The sequence below is a fragment of the Miniopterus natalensis genome, chromosome 4 (genome assembly GCF_054644295.1).
Source record: "Miniopterus natalensis isolate mMinNat1 chromosome 4, mMinNat1.hap1, whole genome shotgun sequence".
Lineage (NCBI taxonomy): Eukaryota > Metazoa > Chordata > Mammalia > Chiroptera > Miniopteridae > Miniopterus > Miniopterus natalensis.
In genome coordinates, this window is record NC_142084.1 from 62267097 (window position 1) to 62287505 (window position 20409).

General features: G+C 57.1%; 2 protein-coding genes across 2 annotated transcripts; both read right to left on the bottom strand.

Moving 5' to 3' along the window:
- Positions 1–1005: 1005 nt before the first annotated feature.
- On the bottom strand, positions 1006–6362 carry FAM174C (family with sequence similarity 174 member C). The gene is made up of 3 exons (XM_016209711.2): positions 5308–6362; positions 4027–4143; positions 1006–3217 (listed from the first exon to the last, which is right to left on the bottom strand). Coding segments are annotated over exons 1-3 (447 nt in total). The 5' UTR covers positions 5637–6362; the 3' UTR covers positions 1006–3216.
- Positions 6363–9028: 2666 nt separating this feature from the next.
- Positions 9029–11461, bottom strand: CIRBP (cold inducible RNA binding protein). Its single transcript, XM_016209708.2, is given in 7 exon segments — positions 9029–9380; positions 9383–9471; positions 9584–9665; positions 9765–9903; positions 9997–10103; positions 10190–10370; positions 11390–11461. Coding segments are annotated over 6 exon segments (612 nt in total). The 5' UTR covers positions 10347–10370; positions 11390–11461; the 3' UTR covers positions 9029–9342.
- Between the last annotated feature and the right edge of the window lie 8948 nt (positions 11462–20409).

A 20409-nucleotide genomic window follows, 5' to 3' on the forward strand; every position in this document is an offset into this window, starting at 1 on the left:
AGGCCCTTGAAATCTCAGCCTAAGACTCCTGCAACAGCCAAGGCCAGTGACTGAACAGGCCCCACACCCCTGCTAGTTCCCTCCTTCCTCCCTGCTTCCCATCCTCCCAGCCCCAGGCCTGGACAGAGACTTGTCCTCCATGGTGACTACCTACCAGTCTGGGGCTAGACTTCTCTTGAGGACAGAAACATTCCAGATCTTCGCTGTTCCATACAAGTGCCCCCAGCTCCCCATGGCTCCTGGGAACATGGAATGTGGCCAGTATGACAAGGAGCAGGGTTTTTAATTTCTTACTTTGAGTGTAAATGTAAAAAGCCACATGTGGCTACTGTGCTGGGTAGTGCAGCTCTGGGTGCCCCTGCATAGCCACACCTGCCCTGGACTAGGACATCACAGCAGGGCGGGGGGGGGAGGGGCTCAGACTCCTCCAAGGAGGATAAGGGGCACTGAAACACCAGAGAGGATGGGGGATCAGAGAGGACTTGGGTCCTGGGAATCCCAGGAGGATGCAGCTGCCTCACTTGCTGACCCTAGGTGAGAGAAATGCAGCCCTGCTGGGAGCTAGGTCCATGTCTGAGGGAGCCCACATCAGAACCAGCAGAAGAACCCCTACCTCCTGCCCTGGCCAGTGTGGCTCAGTTGTTTGGGTATCGTTCTGTGCACCGAAAGGTTGCTGATTGATTCCCAGTCAGGGCACATGCCCAGGTTTTGGGTTCAGACCCTGTGTATGAGAGGCAACCGAGAGATGTTTCTCACTCTCTCTAAAAACCAATAAAAATATATTTTGGAGGTGGTGGGAGAGCCTCAAGGGTGCAGGTTATGGGTTGTGCACCCTAATCTGGCACAGGCTCTGGATCTGTTGCAGGCAGTATGTGTGCATGTGTGTCCTGTGTCTATCCCTATGCATGATAGTCTGTGTCACGTGCTGTATGTGTCCTGTATCTGTGTGTGGGTATGAGAGGTGGAGGAAGGTGCTGGAAACCCCTCCGTGCTCACATGCATGCACGTACACATGGGCCCTTAAGCTGCCAGGACCCGGGCCCTTCATCTGGTGCTGACAGGCCCCTCTCCTGGCTTCAAGCCACTGAGAACTTCCTGCTAATATTGCATTAACCTTGAAGGGAGCTGCCAATTACTCCACACTAATGCACGGGGATGCAGTGAGGCTGACAGGTGCTGACAGGCACAGGGGCCTGAAAGCAAGGGGCACCCCTCCCTGCCCCATGGGGGTGGGCAGGAGGCAGCCACGCTAGAGGGTGAGTAGTGTGTTCCCAGCTCTGGATGGCAGATGCAGGGTCTCTCCTGACTTTATTAGAGTAATTAATGTGCCTTTTGAAGCTCAAGAAATCACTCAGAGCTGTGGGAGAGAGGCACAGATCACAGGGTAGGGGGACCCGCACAGTGTCTGTGCACCTGTTAAAAGCATGTCCCAGTGGGTCAGACAGGGAGAGAGATGGAGAGCAGAGAGAGACAGGTGGAAATGGAGGGAAACCAAGTGAAAGGCTGTGCAGGTGGAGAGAAACAAATAGGGAGGCCGGCAGGGGTTCAGAAGTGGAGAAGACAGAGATGCAGAGACCAAAAACAGAGATGTGTGGAGAGGGGTGGGGACAGATAGGGAACAGCCAGAGCCCCAGAGGCAGGGAGTGTAATATCTGGGGCGTCCAGGGGACTCTGGCCTCAATTCCTCAAACTTCCCTGGAGGATCTGCTGGTCCTCAGTGCAGGACCCTCCCAAAGAATGGTGGGGAAGGGGGGCAGGAGCTGGGTACTGGAGGAGGAACTGGAAGTGGAAGCCAAGTTGTGAGGGGCACAGATAGAGCCGCCCAAGGAAGCAGACTGGAGACCAGCTCAGAGGACCGGAGATGGAGAGAGGAGTGAAGAGCTGACTGTGGCAGAGATGGCTCCTCTGCACCCGGCAACAAGCAGGGACCCAGGATAAGGCCCAGCAAGGAGGGTCAGTGGGGCTGAGAGGGAACGGCCCAGAGGGTCAGGTTTGGCCCATCCCACAGTGGAAATGGGGACAAAGTGATGCTCAGGAAGAAGCTTGAGAAACAGGGCCCCCAAATGGATGTATTTCCCCACCTGTACAACTGGCTGATCCCAGGCCACACCTGGGCCCAGCAGGTCAGCAGGGCAGAGGCTGGGCAGCACAAGGCTACCACCTAGTGGCTACTCCTCCTAATGACATGGCTGTGGTGGTTCTGGCCAGTGGCCTGTGGGGAGACCTCAGGTAGTGGGGCTGTCACAGGTCAGCCCCTCCTCTCTGACTCTCCAAGACCAAATTTACAGGGAGCAGGGGTGACAGAGCTGGACCCTGCCCAGACATAGTGCCTTGAAGGAAAAACAAAGCCCAAAGAGGAACCCATCAAGCCCCTCACTAGGAATGAGGTTAGGTGCTGGGGTAGGTTCATTAATGATTCCACAGGAGGCTGACAGGGGAGAGGCATGGTGGGCACAAGGGGTCCCGAAGCTGCAAGAAGTTCCAGCCCCCCTACACTACAGTCCCAAAGGTGCTGGTGTGAAAAGGGTGAGGCGAGGGTCCCAGAAAACATGGCCCTTGAGGGGCCCAAGGCTGAAGGCAGCACAGAAGAGGGAGCCCCTATACAAGGCCTTTGATGGTTGATTAGGAGATCTCTCTAGGCCCAAAGGCAATGACTGGCAGCTCCTTCCATCTCTCCATCTACCTCAGGAAACTCCTCCCTGGGCCCTCTGGACAGCTGGGGACAAAGTCAAAGAAGACCAGCGTGATCACAGATAAGAAAAACCAGGCCCAGATGAAGCCCTGGCATCTACCCTGGCTATGAGCCAGAATGCCAGGTCTGGCTCACTGTGGAGTTGGGTGCCAGATACAGAAGCACTGCTGCCTTTATTGTCCCCAGCCCAGTGGGGAAGGCACTCCCAGACAGGACCCTTAGCCCACCTGCCTGCCAGGCCTCAGCTGTGTCCCCACGGGGAGGGTCAGCGGCACAAGTCACAGTCCAAGCAGAGGGTCTCAGAATCCTGGATGGGGCTGCTGGGGGTCCCTCTGGTTTGCACCTGGCATACTGGGTAGTCCTGTGGTGGTGGAGAGCGGAGGTGGCTTCAGGCAGGCTGGGCAGGTCCCACTCAAGCTCTCAGGTCAGCAGAAGAATCGGCAGGTGTGTAGGCACTGGGAGTGGACCCTGTCTCTTATCTTTCTCCCAGGGCAGCTGGGAACACTGCCTCCCTGACCTGAACATCTGAAAGATGAGGGGTAGGGGTGAGAGGTGTTGGGAGCAATGGGCCTACACTGATCCACTCCCCCCAACTGTGCCTGAGGCTAACCCTCCAAGTGCCTGGGAGCCCTCTCACCTGTCCAGCCCCTGCCCCCAGGTCCACTGGGGTCTACCTCCCCTAGCCTGTGAGGCCCTACCCACTTCCCACCTTCAGGGAAGGGGGAAGGAGGAAGGGAGAAGGGGGAAGGGATAAGGGGGAAAGGGGAAGGAAGGAGACGGGGTCCCCTAGCTAGGAGAGGTAGAGAAGACCAGAAGGGCTACCACATCATAGCAATGCCTCCCCTGGGAGGCTTGCAAAGCCAGAGCCGCCCCCTGGTCTCTTGGCCTCCACACCTGCATCCCCAACAAGCTGGGTTGAAGAGCCATCACTCTCTGCTCAGGCCCAGTCCCAGCTCTGTGCCCAGTAGACCCTGGGTCCTCAGTCCCGCCCTCCTTCCTTTCTGCCATTCCCTTTGTCTGCTATGCTCTTCCTGGGGCTGGGACCATGGAAAGACCACCCAACCCATCCCCTCTGCAGCGCCCTGAAGTTAATTCTCTATCTGACTTTGATCTTGGCCTTCAAGGTTGGGCCCAGAGCACTGGTTCAAGACTTTGGCCCCTTCCCATCTGAAAGATATGGGAAACTGAGTCTGGGAGAGGCCCATTTCTTGTCCAAGGCCACACAGCCTGGTGGCATGTGGATGAACTCTAGAATCAGTGGTCTTCCCAACTCTCTAGCCCTGCTCTACCCATCCACCCATAACTTCTGGAGGTGGGGGGGGGGACTTCAGTACCATCTCAGATTCCTGGTCTCAAAGGTGGTTTCCTCAACACCGTCCAGCAAGGCCATGTCCATAGGATCCTCGGTGTTGGCCAGGAGGCCATAGCTCCTCCGCTGGGGTTTCTTCAACCTGAAAGCAGTCCCAGGCCCCATCAGTGGCTGCCTCGGGTCACCTCCCGGGGCAGCTGACACCCCAGCCCATTTCCTGCCTTTCCCCATAGCCTCTGTTGTCTCTGCTCTCCGCCTCCTCTGCCTGACCCCCAAAGCTTTGCTGTGAAGCTTCCTGGTCTAATTGTGTTTCTTTTACCTCATAACAGCCACCATGATTAGTTGCTCTTATGGCAATAATGGGAGGTGGATGCCTCCCTTGGTAGAACTCTTGGCCAGGACCACTCCAGTGGGGGGCACTGTTATCCCACTCTACTGATGAGAAAACAGAGTCTCAGAGAGGGGTGAGGGTGTATCAGAGCCTGAGGGCTGGACTGAGGGCTTTCTCAGACAGAAGCCCCTGTTCCTGACCACCACCAGGCCACCAGAGAAAGGAGGGCCTTCTGAAGAGGATGCAGCAAGATTAAGTACTCAGAGGGAACAAGAGCACTGTGCACCCGCGGTAGTGTGGGTGGGGGACAAAAAGGGCCCCTTTAAAGCGTCTTAACATGGTCAGCTCTGCGACAAAGGCCCTCTGGAGGTCAGTCCCGAACAGGAAGTGAAACAGGGAAGCCAGGGGACTGAACTAGAACTTTGCAGGGCAGGGGACTGAACTAGAACTTTGCAGGGCAGGGGACTGAACTAGAACTTTGCAGGGCATGTGGACCATGGGGAAGGAAGAGGAGTCTTCAACTCTCTAGGGGGAACATCCGTGGAACCAAGAAACTGATCGCTGCCAGCTCCGGTGCTGAAAGAGCAGAAGATGGAAGGCGCGGTTGTCAGGCCCTTCCCAGCGGGCCCTCCTTTCTATTCTCCCGGCTGGGGGACTTAAAGGGCGGGTGCGGCTGGCGGGGAACACAGGCTCAGGCTAGGCTGGTGGGCGTCGCCTGGCACCAGGACCGCGGAGCAGAAACATAAAGCAGGAGCACGCCCTCCCCCACCCGCACTGTCCGGCCTGGGTCGCTGTGCTCCAGAAACCCACATCTGTGCCCCAGCGTGAGGAAAATCCAAGGCATCACGTGACTGCATTTCAGCCACCCGAACCTTACCACAGCGCCGAAGGGGTGGGGCACTCGCCCCTGAGCCTGTGAGGCAGAAGGTGCACGCTGATTTGGCGCTCCTTGGCGGCAGCGTGCGCCTGACGTACCTAAAGGCCCGGATAAGGAAGTAGAGCACTGCCAGGCTGATGAAACCAGAAAGCACGTAGAACGAGCGCAGCAGCGGCGAGCCTGGCGAGCCCAGCAGCCGTGGGTGCGTGCTGTTGTGCAGCGTGCCTGACTGGCTCCCGTTCGTCATGGCGTGCGGTGACCAGAGCGTAGGTTGCGGTGGGTGTTGCGACGAGGAAGTGGCATTCTGGGTTCCACAGAGCATCACTGACAGCAGCAACATTGGCAGGAGCAGCCGCGCTAGCACACACTGCCCCATGGCCCCGCGGAAGAAGTGGTCCCGCCCCACCCACCCCCGAGTCCCTGTCATTCACTGGCACAGGGCGGTGCCAACCAATGGCTCGAGGGGGCGGGGCTTGGCCCTGGGGAACGCCCCGTCCCATGGCTTCCCCTCGCTCAGTCCCACAGTGCTCTGCGCTCAGCCAGCTGTTCGCGTGCCTGGGCTCACGCCCCTTCTGGCCCAGAGCGTAATGGCTACACCCACGCGGAGCTCCCAGTTTGTGGAACAAGTCAGAAAAGCTGGGTGCCCAGAGAGCGAGCGACACGCCACAGGGGAGCCAGCAGCCTCACAGGAAGAAGGTTCCCAACTGCACAGAGGGGGGTCAAAGACCAGCGGCAAGCGGCAAGGCCATCCCAAGTTCAGCTTAGTACCCTTAGGGCCTCTCCCCCATGAGGTCCTGGGAATTCTTGCTGTTCTGGTTCCCAGTCCGGACCTTGTGCTGCGAGGGATAGGCCTGCCTGTTCCAGCCTGGGCATCCTGCGCTCAGTTGTGGTGGCAGGCACCTCAGCCATCCAGACCACATTGCATTGGCCCAGCTCTGGGTCTACTGCCACCATCCTCCCCACTCTGCTAGAATTTGAGAGGACAGACCCAAGGCCTCGGAATCAGGGTCCAACCCCAACTCTCTGCACCCCAAGATCACAGCAGAGAGCCACCAGCTCAGGAAGAAAGGTAGGCCCTACAGGCAAGCACAGATGAAGGTGCCCAAGGTCATTCCGTGTCAATACCTTTATGAGGGCCCTGAGACATGTGCACATCTCAGATGAGGGAGCCCAGGGAGCACTGCCTCTTCCTCTCAAGCTGAGTGTGCCCCGAGACCAACCCCAAGATGACAACTAAGTGACTGCCTCGTCTGTCTGGTTTGGGTCCAGCTACTGCCCTGAACAAAGGCCAGAAGAGGCTTTCTCTAAGAGACCCCCCACTTCCCACCCAGCCTCCACCTGAGGCTTATGGACCACCCTCCTCAGCCGCGCCCCAAACCAGACTCAGATTTCTGGGTAGACACACCAGTCCTTTATTCAAATCTGACTTCCACATCCTGTCACTGTTGTTGCAGGTGAGGACTGGCCACGTGCAAGCTGCCACACACCCATCCTCCTGGAGTAACTTGAAGCCCTGTACTTCCACCTTGCCAATAAAGCACCTGCTGGAAAAATGAAGAAGGAATGAAGAGAACTAGAGCTGGATCCGACAGGAGGCCCACACAGAAAGCTGCCCCCATCCATACTATGGGTGGGGCAGGAAACCAGAGAGAACCCTCAGAAAGGACTAGGCATTGCCAAGGCCAAAGGACCATGTATCACCCCCCAGAAAAGCACTTACAGGTGACAGGCTGAGAGAGCAGGGGGCTGAACCTCTGGTTCTTGCTCCTAGGTGAAGTCCCTCTTGGGAAAGGACCCCAGGTCATTGCTGTTCTTGGACCACCTTTCCAAGTCACAATGGCTTCCCTTCAACCTGCCAAAGCAAAGGAGTGTTACCCCTAGGATCTTGGACACATGCTCGTAGCTGCCCCTCCTTACCTCCCCCTAAACCATCCACTGCTCCTAGGAGGGTTTTAAGCTAGTCATCGGGCCATCCTGGCAGAGACCCTGTCACGGGCTGGTGTGACCAGGGCAAGCCTGAGCCTTGGCCAGGCGGTGTTCCATCCCTAAGCATAGCCAGCTACCCACTTGGGATGGAGCTGCTTAGAGAATAGTGTGGGCTCTGGGAAAAAAAAAAACAACTCATGGAGGCAACAGACATCAGAGAGCTACAGAGAGGAGTATGACTTAAGGAGGTCTGGAAAAGACTGTCAATTGATGAACAAAAAATCCGAAGGCAGGATGTTCAGTGCTCTCTAATCCTGCTTACAGTTCGAACCTACTTGTGAGGTGCAACTTCCTGGGCTGCTTGCCTGGCTGCAGGCAGGGAAGGGCTAAACTAAGCCGGGGTCTGACTTTGATTAAAAAAATGAAAAGAAAGAAAAAGGGAAAGCAAAAAAAAGTCAAAGAAACATTCCCCAGGCACATAATTTTACTTTCAAATGAGCTCTTGACAAGAGGAGGGATGTGGACACGAGCAAAAGGAGTTACCTCGAATTACAGGGCTATTTCCACATATGAGCTAGCCAAGGGAGCAGCTTGCGTCTCAGAGGTTTCTGTTGGGCGCACAACACTTCTGTCCTCCGAGGGGCTGCAGCTTCCATAGGCTAGCGGAGAACTCTCAGAACTTGTGAAGCAACAGCAGAGCTAGCTAATGAGCAGTCAGTCTGCGGTCGCCCAGGGACACTGCCTGCCATCTGCTCTCTGGCCTGCTTCTAGGCTAAGATAGTCGGGTCAACGTCAGGTGCCCGTGTGTCCACTGTCCCTGCTGCACTGCCCGCCCCATTGAGCCCTCTGGCTGCCACTGCCAGAAGCCTCCCAGGGCTGCCTCGAGATCCAACCTACCCACTCCCGTCAGCCACCTGCTCACCTAACCAGGACTGGTGGCAGTTGGCTGTCACAAGGGGCCCGCCAGCGTCAGTTTACTCTGCCTTCCTGGTCTAGCTCTCCATGGGCCTCAGGCAGGACTTGCAGACCTGCTTCTCAAATTGCCCTCTCTGCTGAGGTCTGAGTGTCAAGAGCTCGCAGCAGGAGTGTGTTGAGCAATGAAAGGGAAATTGTCAGAGCAAAGTTCATTTCAGACGGTCTTTTAATCGGCTTCGTAAAGCCAAAAAAACTGTGTACAAGAATTCCTTAACCACTTCAAATACAACATCAATGGGATATGCATACGTCTTCCAGTAAAAAAGGACAATATAAATAAACATTTTCAAGAACCTCTTGGGAACATCTCCAAGTCTACTGTAAGTCATACACAGCGGATAGGCCACATAGGCCAGGCCCAGGTGAACAGTCACCTCTGTTGCCACCTGGGACGGGTCCTACCATGCTACACTCAGAAACGGTACATGAAGTTGGAAAAAAGCCATGGCTCACTCAGCGTCCAACATGGAGCAGACTCAGAGTCTGTCCAATCTCAGAGAGATTTGAATTGGGGGACCCAACTTCACCAGGCCAACCCCACTAAAAAGGGAAGTAAAAAAGACAACACAACCAAAAACAAAAAACCCACACAACCCCCGATGATTTTCTAAAAAACTCATGGCTCATGGTAAAAAGAAAAAAGTAAAATCTTAAGTGCTTTTCAAAACGTTTTTAAAACCCTTAAAAACGAACGCTTCCTTAAAAAGTAAAATCTAGTAATGAAGCCATCTGGGGGGTCAGAAGCAGTCAGGCTGTGTTTGACAAGATCAGAACTGATAAGACTACAAAAGTGGGTACAAGGAGGTGTGTTCACTACACATTAATGATTCAGCGAAGCTCCCAAAATCTTTAAATATACAGCCATTGGAAGGACGATCTTGAGCAGGAAGGATTTTTACTCGTTGTGTGTAGCTGAGAACAAGAAGCAGGTACAGTGTAAAAGCACTGAAGCACGCAACAAGAGGCAGCATTCCACTCCCGGGTCCAGACCTGGAGGGCTCGGCCCTGCAGCCTCGGGAGCATCCAACCCCCCCCACAGCCAAGGGCGGCGGGGCCGGGTGGCCGCACATGCACTTATGCTGCCTGCTTGGCAGGCCCCTCATCTCCCTTTCCTTCTCGGTCAGTCTGGTCTAGCTTTTATGTTCTGTGGTAGAAATGGCTGCTGGCACGGAGACCTGAGAGGGCAATCTTGTCCCTTATGGGCAAGCACAGTGACAAGGTCTGAGTGTCTCTCACAGAGGGTGCCAAGGCTTGCTGAGCTCCCACCGCAGCCCTCAGAACGTGACTTACCATAACTGTCGTAGCTGTCTCTATAGGACCCTCCGGAGCTCCGGTCACCATAGCCACCACCCTGACTCCGGCTATAGGAAAGACACATGTGGGTGCTGGAGGGCACCTTAGTCTACTCACCCCAACCCTGTGCCAACGTCCCAACAGAAGCCTGCCACACACCCGGCAGGACTGCACCCTCACCTGCTGTAGTAGTCTCTAGAGCCGCCATAGCCCCCGCTCCTGGACTCGAACCGGCTCCCCCCATAGCCTCGGTCCCCTCCTCCTACAGACAGGAACAGGAAAGACAAGTTAAGTGCCAGCTCCTTCCAGCAGTGTTCCCATCATGTCCTCAAGGGCCTCGGGCCCCAAGAGTGGCACTCACCTCTGGAGAACCCACGGCCCCGGCCTCGGCCCCCACGGAAGAAGCCCCGGCCCCCAGCAGAGCCACCTCGGTACCCACGGGATCGATTATCAGATGACTTGCCAGCCTGGTCAACTCGGATCTGTCGCCCATCTACAGACTGTGAAGACCAAGAAGTTGGCTCAGGTCAGCCTCTCAGCCTCCCTGCCCTGCAAGCCTGAACACTTTGCATCCCAGAGCAGCTGCCCCTCACCTTCCCATTCATGGCCATCATGGCGTCCTTCGCATCATCAATGTTCTCGAAAGTGACAAATCCAAAGCCTCGTGACCGCTGGGTCTCCCTGTCTTTCACCACCACCACTGTGGAGGAGAGAGGTCTGCAGTCAGCACCCAACCTCACCAAGAGCAGCCCTGCTTAGCCGCTGCCAGTCCAGCACCAGCCTCACCTTCAGAAATCTGTCCATATTTTGAGAAGACCTGCTCCAGCGACTGCTCATTGGTGTCAAAACTCAACCCTCCAACGAAAAGCTTGCCTTCATCTGATGCCATGGTGGCCTGTGGCAAATCGTTGAAATCCTCACTGAGATCCTCCAGGGGCTTCATCGCTCACCCCTCCCTCCTATTTTACTTTATACAAATAACATATACTCGTTGGGGACACATTGAAAAATTGTCTTTCTGCCATTTATCATCCCAAAACCACACCCAGAAATTAATTCAAAAAAGCTGTTAATTCCTTCATCACCCTGGGCCCCATCCCCACTTGGTTCCCTTAGAGGGAGCCCGGTTCTGCATACTCGTCAGTGCCACCCCAGCTACAGCCCCCAGATGATGCCCTCAGGAGATATTTAGGGCTGGGCACTAAAGGCAGGTTGGTATCTACCTCCTTCGTCATTCGCGGAGTGCACCTTGGTTCTCCCTTTTGCAAACAGGCGCCTAACTCCTAACAGGACCATCGGGGTTCGGGATGGCAAAGTGCTTGGTCCACTATGGGGTTCCTGTGGGGGTGGCCGGGAACTGGACCTCCATAAGGAGCTGGGGCAGAGTCCCAACGCCGGGACTCCAACATGGAGTAGACAGGTGGGATCAGTGCTGACTTGGACTGACCCTTTCTGGGATGGGAAAACCTCTGCCACGTGGGTCCGGAAACACAAGCCGGGAACAGCGCAACTGGAAGCCCAACTCGGAGTGCCAGGAGGGAATGGGACATGGGAACGAGGGCTGCGCTACTCTAGCGCATATCCAACCGGAAACGGGCACCAGGAGCCTAGGTCGGGCACCACTACATGGCACCGCCCCCAAGGCCCGCCCCGGCCTCGCGCATGCGCCCTGCACGCGCTCTGCGCCACTCCATCCGGGCACTCGGTGATCCCGCCATTTCGCGGGGCGCACCCTCGCGGCTCGGGTCCGCCATTTTGCGGCGGCGCCCCGCTTTGGGTGAGCCTAGGCCACTAATGTACACCCCCCGGCCGCAGCTCGGACTGGACTACCGCTGCCCCTCGCCGCCGGCGGGGCGGACTCCACCCTGGGCCCGCCCCGACACCACCCCAGCCCAGGGGCGTGCCGCCGCCGCCCCGCCTCATCCGGCCGGCCCCAGGCCGCCCACAGCCCGGGGCCCTTGGAGCCGGTGCCGCCAGGACCCTCACCACTGAGTAGTGCAGGTCCCTGACGCAGGAGGGAAGACGACGCTGCAAAACGACCACAGCCTCCTAACGCGCGAGTGAGGGGGTCGCAGGGCTCCCGGCCTTATGTATGCCGCCGCAGGGCTCCGCCCCCAGATGCCGCCCCCCGCGCCACGCTGTCCAATCCCAGGCCCCACGGGCAGCGTCCCAACCTCATATTCATGAGCTGTGGGCCGGGCTTGACTAGGCCACGCCTCCTTCCGCGCGCTGGTGACGGGCGCTGTGATTGGCCTGAATGCGTGGTCCCGCCGCTTTCCACGCCAGCGAGCGGTGGGCGGGGCCGGCTCACAGCGGGGCGGAGCTGACCCATTTCCGCCTGCCCGGCCCCGGCCTAGAACAAAGAGGCAGCCGGCCGCAGTTGCGAAGGCTAGAGCCTCCGGCGGAACTCTGACGTCTGCTGTGAATCGCAGACGTACCGACCTAACCTAGGTTCCCATAGACACCGAGGCCCAGTTCTGACATTCCAACTTCATCTGAACCCCGACAACAGTCCTGATATACTTGCCCACATAACCAACACCCCGCAGTTCCAGGAACCCAAAGCTCCTGATTACACTACTTCACGTGATAAGCCACAAAGTCCACCAAAACCCCAATACTGAGACAAGCTCACTTATGTGGACCCCAATATTCACCACAATCCCAATCCTTCCTACTTCCCAACTTTGAGGCACCCTAACTTCACCCAACCCAGATTGCCTACAAACCTCGACCCGCACCCACACCTAACTCCCATCCAACCCTGACTTCACCCTGCCCACACCCCAACACTAGCCTGGTCAAATACTTCTGCGCATGCCAGCTTTAGACTACAGGCTGACCCCCACCTGGCCTCCCAAGCCCACAACTGGGCCCAGTCCTCGAGACCCCACTGTATCACTACATTCAGCTCAGCTCTGGCTTCCCCTCCACCAGGTGCTCCAGCACCCCTGCCCCAGCACACCCAGAACCCACTCACTACCCATGGGGGGCCAGTGCCACTCTGCTCCTCCCCCTGTATAGTTTTTCCTGTCTTTGAAAGGCATCTGAAGATCTCTGCTATCAGGAGAACCATCTTTGCAGGGATCCTCACACCTTGGAGAGCCCCTCTTGTGGCCAACATTTGCCTCCTGCCCAGGCCTCTGCTCATGCTGCCTCCTGTGGCCCTGTACCCTTCCACGGGGTAGAGGAACTTGGTGCAGAACCTTGCCTTCCAGACCAAAGATCCAAGCTACATCCCTGCCCTAGAAAGTCTTCAGACAAGACCACCCCAGAGAAGTTCCAGCCCCACTCTAGACCCCTCAGGTGGGTCTAGCTGATGCAGCAGGGGCCTGCCTTGCACAGACACTGTCCCCTGTGACAAGGTTGTTGGGAACCCCTCTCCTAGACACCAACTCATGACTCATCATAGCCCCCTCTGCATCTTGTCCCCCTATGCCACAGCCCCTCTATTCAACTCCCAGTCAGCAGCAGCGTGCTGCAGTGTCAGCCACTCACACAGGGTGGTTATTAAAAGGAGCAAAGAAAGATTTCAGCACTCAGCTCCTTTTCCTGCTGGCTGCCCATGGGGGATCTGGGGCCAGGGCTCCCTAGCCCAAGAGCAATTACTGTCCACCCTTTCTGATCTGCTTCCCCAGAAAAGTCAGGTCATCGTTTCCTTGCTCCAGCCCAGGAGAGGGGTTCCCTGCAGTCACCACACCCTGATCACCCTCTGCCCTGGCCCCACCCCCGCCCTGCCCCACCTTCTGTTGCTCTAGAGTTGCCCTTATTTCTCCAAGCTCCCTGTTCATTCATTCATTCCACCAGCACACAATTATTAAGCGTTTACCACGATCCTGTTGCTGGGTACGGTACGGTCTGCACCCGTACCCACGACTGTCCTGATTTCCCATCATGGTGTGGACACATACCTGTGGATACCTGTCACTAGGTGCACCGGGCATTGTGTGGGAATTGTGAACTTGCGTCACAAGTGTGTAACCTGTCTCCGTACCTGTCTTTGTGATAACCTGGGTCTGCTTGTCCCAGTGACTCGGTGTGTAACCAGAACAGTGTGTCTCTCGTGGGGTGCTCCCTGGGGGGGCTGGGATCACCTTCATTCCTGCCGCTATCGCAGCGTCACGCTCACGCAGCGGACACTAGGGGGCGCCGCGGCCTAGCTGTCACTCTGACCCGGTCTCGCCAGGCAGTCCAGCTGCCCGCCTCCAGTCCCAGCGTGGGAGGGGGTCCGGGTCTCGCCCCACGCCTCAGCCGGAGCGGCGGAGCAGTGTGTGGCTGGGGAGGAGGAGGCTCAAAATAGCCGCGGGCGGGGGCGAAGCTGCTATTTGAAGCCCGGAACGCCCCGTGCTCTCCGCTGCCGGGCGGGGTTGGGGGATTAGGCTGGGGCACTGGGTCTGCGCATTCACAAATAGCCCCTCCCCAGAGGGCAGCAGTGGAGGGGGCGCTAGCCGCCTGAACCCAACATTGGTCCCCCGTCTGGGTGCCCACGGAGACGGGGGTGTGGCCGCCTCGCTCTCGCACCGCCCCCTCCGCCTTCTCCGCAGTGCCCCGCCCGCCGGATGCCAGGTCCTAGCCCTGACCTAGGCTAACGAGCTGGCGGAGGCAGTAATGAGGGTCTGGCCCCAGGACGGGAGTGGCCGGGATGAAAGACGCTTGTTTGTGGGAGACCCAGGGGCCGCGTAATTACCACCCCCTCCTAGCCTCTCAGACACCGGCTGGACTATGCACCTGGCAGCTTCCGAGCGGGGGCGCAGAAGAGGGATGATCCTGGCGCAAATCAGCGGGGTCCAGAGCCAGGGTGGGGGAAGCGGAGACTGAATGTGTTCAGGAGTTGCCAGGTGTGGTGCAAATGTGTGCCTGTGGGCAGTAGACTCGTAGGTACAGAAACAGAAACAAGGGTTCCTGGGGACGCATGCTTGTGTGGACACGAAAATGGAGCTATGTGCATGGAACTCATGTGTGTGCAAATGAGTGGAGGTGTGTGTGTGCGAGCACACATGGAAACATGCTTGCATTGCAACCCATGTGGAAGATCACGGGGTTGTGCACAGACTCCAAAGCATGTGCATACGGGATGTGGAAGCTGCAGGGGACAGAGCTGGGTGTGACTTGGGAGGGCTGGGACTCACAACACATATGTGTCCCTGGGGTGGGCACACAAACTGTTCATCAGTAGTGGTCAGGGTATCTTGAGACAGAAGAGAGAGATAAGCAGCCAGAACCAGGAGGGGGAAAGGTTAAACTGCTGTCCACCCAGTTCCCACCAGCACGAGGAGGTGGGGCTTCTGGCCCTTTCAGGAGGCCCCAGGTGGTGGACAACTGTGAACACAGGAGATTTCGCTTAGCTGTCCTGTGCTTAGTTTCTCTCATTTCTAGGAGAGGGTCTCCACGTGGAGGAGGATTCAAATGGTCGGGGGACACCTGGTAGAGTTGCCTCTGACTCACGGTCCAGGATTGTGGAGACTGAATCTCCTGCACCTGCCCAGGCCCCAGGAGCATAAATGCCAGGCAGTGACCCCATTCCCCACAAAATGCATGCACACATGATGGGCTGCAGAGTGGGACCCTGGGGGACACAAGGAGACACAGACCTTGTGTATTTGCACCCACCTGCACCTGGGCAGAAGGCCTGTGGAAGCCACAAGCCTGCCTCTCCCATCATACAGGTTTGCTCTTTCCCCATTTCATGATCTCCACAGGCCTGGATGGTGGTCTCTTCTGCTGTGGGAAACTGAGGCACAGCAGGGTGGTAAATGCAGTGACAACAAAGCACACACCAAAAACATGCATTCAGGCATAGGATATGTATCAGGAGGAACTAACCCCCATGATGCCCCCATCTGGCCCCACACACAAGATGTCACACACATAGAGGCTCCATGCAGGCACAAGGGGCTTGTGGGATCTCCATGGCAACACTGGAGTGACACAAATGGAAAGTGACCCCTCCCCTGGCAGCTGCAGGGATTCAGGGAAGAGCTGTGGGGCAAGAAGCCCACACATGTGCCCACACCCCCCTGCACCTGTCCCCACCAGAATCACCTGGCCGGGCTCCAGTGGGCCTGTGTGGGTGAGTCTGTAGCTGAGTGCTGGGCGTGTCTGGGGAGGGTGCTGCCTTGAGTGAGCAAGTCTTCCAGGACCCAAGTGCCAGCTGCTGGGTGTAACTTCCAATTTTGCGGTTTTCTTAAGGGAGATCTTGGCCCAGGCTGACAGTGGGGGTGCAGTTCGATTTGAGGGTCACACAGTTAACTGAGGTTGTGGCTGGAGCCAGTGGGGGTATATGTGGGGTGTTGTGTATTGGGGTTGCTGGGTTGCAAAGCAGGGAGTTGATGGATTGCGGAGGAGGGTGCTGCATGTGAATGTCCAGTGAGAAGGCGGATTAGTTTGTCTGGGGCTGTGAGGGGCTGTGTGTGGGAGTCTGGGGTGGTGTTGCTTCTCCAGGAAGCCTATGGGAGTGTGGGGGGGGAATCAATTGGGGCCTGCATGTGGGAGGCTGCCTTCCCCTGCCACTCAGTGAGGCTGGCCCCACCCACATTCCAGAAGGGTTAGGGGGTGCCCTTCCCTCCCCTGCCTGTTCCCTGACCTATTACCTTGGCCCAAGCCCACTCCCTTGGTCTTGGGCACCCAAGGCAGCAGTAGCTGGCTCCAGGGAAGGGCGGTGAGGTGGGATGGAGGCCAAAATGTGCCACGGGTGAAGGAGGGGGCCCCCAGAGAGGGGGCGAAAGTAGTGGAGGGGCTGGTGGGACAGAGACCAGATGAAAATAGAGGGAGACCCATCCAAGAACAGAGATAGGCTGAGAGACTGAGCAAGGCAAAAAGAAAGAGAGAGATGAAAATAGAGGAAGGAGAGGAAGGCCGAGAAGGATGGAGACCAGGGGCAGACATGAAGGCATCTGGCTAAGAACACAGGACCAGGGTAGGGCAATCTGGAAGCAAGGCCCCAGGTGACAGTGGCTCTTCCCCCACCCACAGGCGGGCTGTTCACCAGGTCCTCTGTCATCCCAGGGTTGGGCAGCTGTGGGTGGGACTGGATTCAAGACTCCTAGGTTGGGCCCAGTGCCCTTGGCTTGGTAACTCCCATTCCCAATGAGCCTGGAGAGAAGGGCAGATTCCACCAGGCCTGGTGGGAGCGGCTGTGCCCCAGGCACTTGCCTAGTGCTGGGGGTGCGGCTGGCCCTGGTGGGGCACCACTCACTCCAGTCTCACCAGATGGCTCCTGGCCAGGGGCCTGGCTCTCTAATGTCTTCCCCAAAAGACCCAGGACTGGCTGGGGCCTTTGGCATTTCAACACCGTGCAGCTAGCCCCAGTGACCCATTTGGCCACCCCCAGGGGACTCTGGCCTCAAGCTGAAAGCCATGACCTCAGTTACTTTCTCCTGCCCACCCACAGTGGCCTCATCACCCCAGGAGCACTGCCTACCTGTGAGCCACCACTTGGACTCAGGCTCCACACCTTGGTGGTCACACCAGCCAGTTCACACCACCATCCTTGACCTTCAACTCAGTCTTAAATTCTCTGCCTGGGACCAATGGTTTGGCTTGCATCCTCCCCAGCTGGCAAAACCTACCCTATTCACACTGACCACTGCCTTCTCTGAGTGACTCCTGGTCACAGCCCAATCTGAGCCACACCCAGGCAACAACGTGGACTTCCTGCTACCCTAATCTCTCCTTCTGGGGTCCTCAATCTCTGCCTGGAAGTTGGCCAGGTGCCAGGAGCTCATAGGGGTACCTTCTTCCAATCTCCCAGTTCCCTGCAGTCCCTTTGCCAATCATCTCGCTGTGAACAAGAGGCCCCTTCAGACAATGCCCCAGCTCCATCTGTCCCTCTCAGGCCTCTCCCCTAAATCCAAGCCCAGCGTCCAGCCACATCCGTCCTGGATGTTCTAGCTTCTGCTCCCTTCACCTCCTTCTCCTCCCTGGGCATCATCTCACTCCCCAAACCACAGACTTGGAGAATCACCTTTTCGGGTCCTTAGCCTTTTGTTTATATCTCCCACAACCTGATTTCCCGGCTGCCCCACAAATGCACCTGCTTTTACGTCTCCTGGTCTTTGCACACGCCGTGCCCCCCACCTGGGGCATCCATTCCCTCTTCCTCTACTCGGCAAACTCCTATTCCATGGGCAAAGCCTCATCCCAAGTGCCCTCCCGTTGGGTCTCTGGCGCTTCCCCAGCGTGGGGGCTGCAGTACTCCTCCAGCCCCGGGTCACGCACACGGAGTCGTGGGGGAAGAGGCAGCAGGCAATACCTGGGCGTGGAAGGAATGGTGCACGCGAGCGCGCCGGTGCAGGGGGAACTGGGAACATGCGGCGACCCCAGACACGCCCCCTCTTCCATCCAGGGGTATCTGCGGGTGTAAAAACTGCAGCCAGAGGGAGGGGGCCTAACCCCTCCGCGCCTCACTTGCGCACTCAGCACGGCCAGGACGCAATCCTGCCTGGAGAAGGCAACCCAGTGCCACTATTGGTGTGTGCAGAGGAGCCAGCGGGGCAGCCACCAATGAGGCGAATCCGATGGTAGGCGGGACCTGGGCCTCCGATGCGCCGTAAGGGGCGGGCGGGGCGCCCTCTGTACGGTGACGTCAGACCCGTTTCCCCGCGCGTTGCCCTGGAAACCACGTTTCCAGCCTTGTGGGTTTCCGGGGCCGCCTCTTCTCATTCATCTTTTTCGTCATTGGGGGAGGGGGAGGTGTAGGGCCGACCCTGACACTCGCGGTCCCAGCAGTCCCTGCCTTCTCTGGGCGTCAGTTTACCTTTCGTAGCCTCCTACTCCCGCGTGGTCTAACCTACCGCCCCTCCGGCCGCTGCACACCCTTGGCTGAGCACCCCCACTCCCACTTCCTGCAGGTGTGTGTGCTGTGGTCCACAGCCCCTATGCGGGATGGAGTCCTCATAGGACCCCTGGGCAGGGCCGTGACTCTTGCACCCCGGTCTGCACCGTGAGGAGTAGGTTCCCGGGCAGCAGGGCAGGTGCTCCCCGCCCTAAATTGTGCAGACACAGCCCTGTGATTCAGCGTGTTCCTCAGTGGACACCTTCCCTCTGCATCCCCCACCCAGCTCTGCGGTGGTAACCTGGGTGACAGCGCCGGTCCCTCACCCCCCAACATCCCCAGCTGGACTGCGTAGGCGGAGGTTCCCACCCACACTTCCACCACCTGGGGGGACATTTGCTGCGTTGACATTGAGGTCTGAAGCGATCAGCCTGACTCCGGCATCCTGATACCTTTTAGCTGTGAGCAGACAAATATGATTTGGGGGTGACTGGACGGTAGGAGAGGCCCAAGGGCCTCCACGAGATGCCCCAGGACTCTCCTAGGAGGGAACGTTTCCCTTCCTTCTGGGGTCCCTGGAGCTGGGGCTTGGGAGGACAGGAGCTTGGACCATTAGAAATCAGCCAGGGGGAAAAAAGAAAAAGAAATCGGCCAGGGAGGTCCTGGCTAGATAGCTCAGTTGGTTAGAGCATCCTCCTAATATGCCAAGGTTTTGGGTTAGATTCCTAGTCAGGGCACAAACAAGAATCAACCAATGAATGCATAAAATAAGTGGAACAACAAATTGATATTTCTCTTTTCCTCCCCCCTTTTTAAAAATATATCTTTATTGATTTCAGAGAGAGGAAAGGAGAGGGAGAGATAGAAATATCAGTGATGAGTCATTGATTGGCTGCAGCCCGAAACCCGGGCATGTGCCGACCGGGAATCGAACACAGATCGCCTGGATCCTAGGTCAACGCTCAAACGCTGAGCCACACCCTGCCGGGCTCCCTCCCTTTAAAATATATATATATATATACCTTTATTGATTTCAGAGAGAGGAAGGTAGAGAGAGAAACATCAATGATGTTATTGATCAGCTGCCTCCTGCACGCCCCCTACTGGGGATCGAGGCCATAACCCGGCCATGTGCCCTGACAGGGAATTGAACTGGGATCTCCCAGACCATAGGTTGATGCTCAACCACTGAGCCACACCTGGCCAGGCATCCCTCCCTTTTTCTAAAATCAATAAATAAAAATTAAAAGAGCCTGGCTGGCATGGCTCAGTGGTTGAGCATCAACCTATGATCCAGGAGATTGTGGTTTCATTCCTGGTCAGGGCACATGCCCCAGTTGTGGGCTCCATCTTCAGTAGGGGGCATGCAGGAGGCAGCCAATCAATGACCCTCATCATTGTTGTTTCTCTCTCCTCCGTTCCTCTCTCTGAAATCAATAAAGACGTATTTTTTCTTTTTTAAATTGGCCAGGGGTAGTGGTCACAAATTTCAGAAACATCCCCAAGTGATGCTTCTCTCTGGGCCTGTTTTCTCCTCTATTAAATGGGAATGCTAAGTCTTTTCGGTGGCAGTGCTTGTTAAGTGAGGAAATCCATATAAAATGACATATGATTGTCCCATGTCTGCCCAGTCCCAAAGTGAAGATGGGATCCCAGAGCGGTGGGAGAGGAAGACTGAATAGTTCCCAAGCCAAGCAGGGACAGCTGGGAGAGGGTTGTTCCTGGACAGGGTGCAGCCTGGGCTGGATGCACGAAGGTCAGGGCTGGGGAGTGCTGGAATGCAAGGCCAGATAGAGTTCACACAGGACCTGGTGGCCTTGCACAGCACCAAGCCCTGGGAATTATGGATCCCCTAATAGAGGATTGGGTACTCTGGAGGCCGGGCACCAGGGCACCCTAGTAGTATCCTGGGAGGGGACTCAGGTCTGGGGCCAACCAGAGCAGGGAATCAAGAGGGCAAGGCCCCACACAGCCCCTGCCCACACCCTGCAGATTTCCGTCCTTGGGTAAGGGAGGTGGCCTACCCCTCCCTCCTCTGCAGGGGCAGTTTCCTGCCCACCCTCACCCCAAGCCATGGAGGGAGCCTGGGATGCACTCCTCCCTCTTTGCATTAGGACCCACTTCACACCTGAGATGGTGGAAGACCCCCCCCCCATTGCCACTCCCAGGCACGCAAGACCACCCACTATTATAATCTCGAACAGAACCTACCCCCAAGGGGAGCAGGAGGGAC

Excerpts from the sequence above, each read along its gene's own strand:
- FAM174C (XM_016209711.2), bottom strand. The coding sequence starts at position 5,636 with ATGACAGGGACTCGGGGGTGGGTGGGGCGGGACCACTTCTTCCGCGGG. Across the intron at positions 4,144-5,307 it reads TTCCTTATCCGGGCCTTTAG|GTTGAAGAAACCCCAGCGGA; the intron begins GTACGTCAGGCG and ends GACTGCTTTCAG.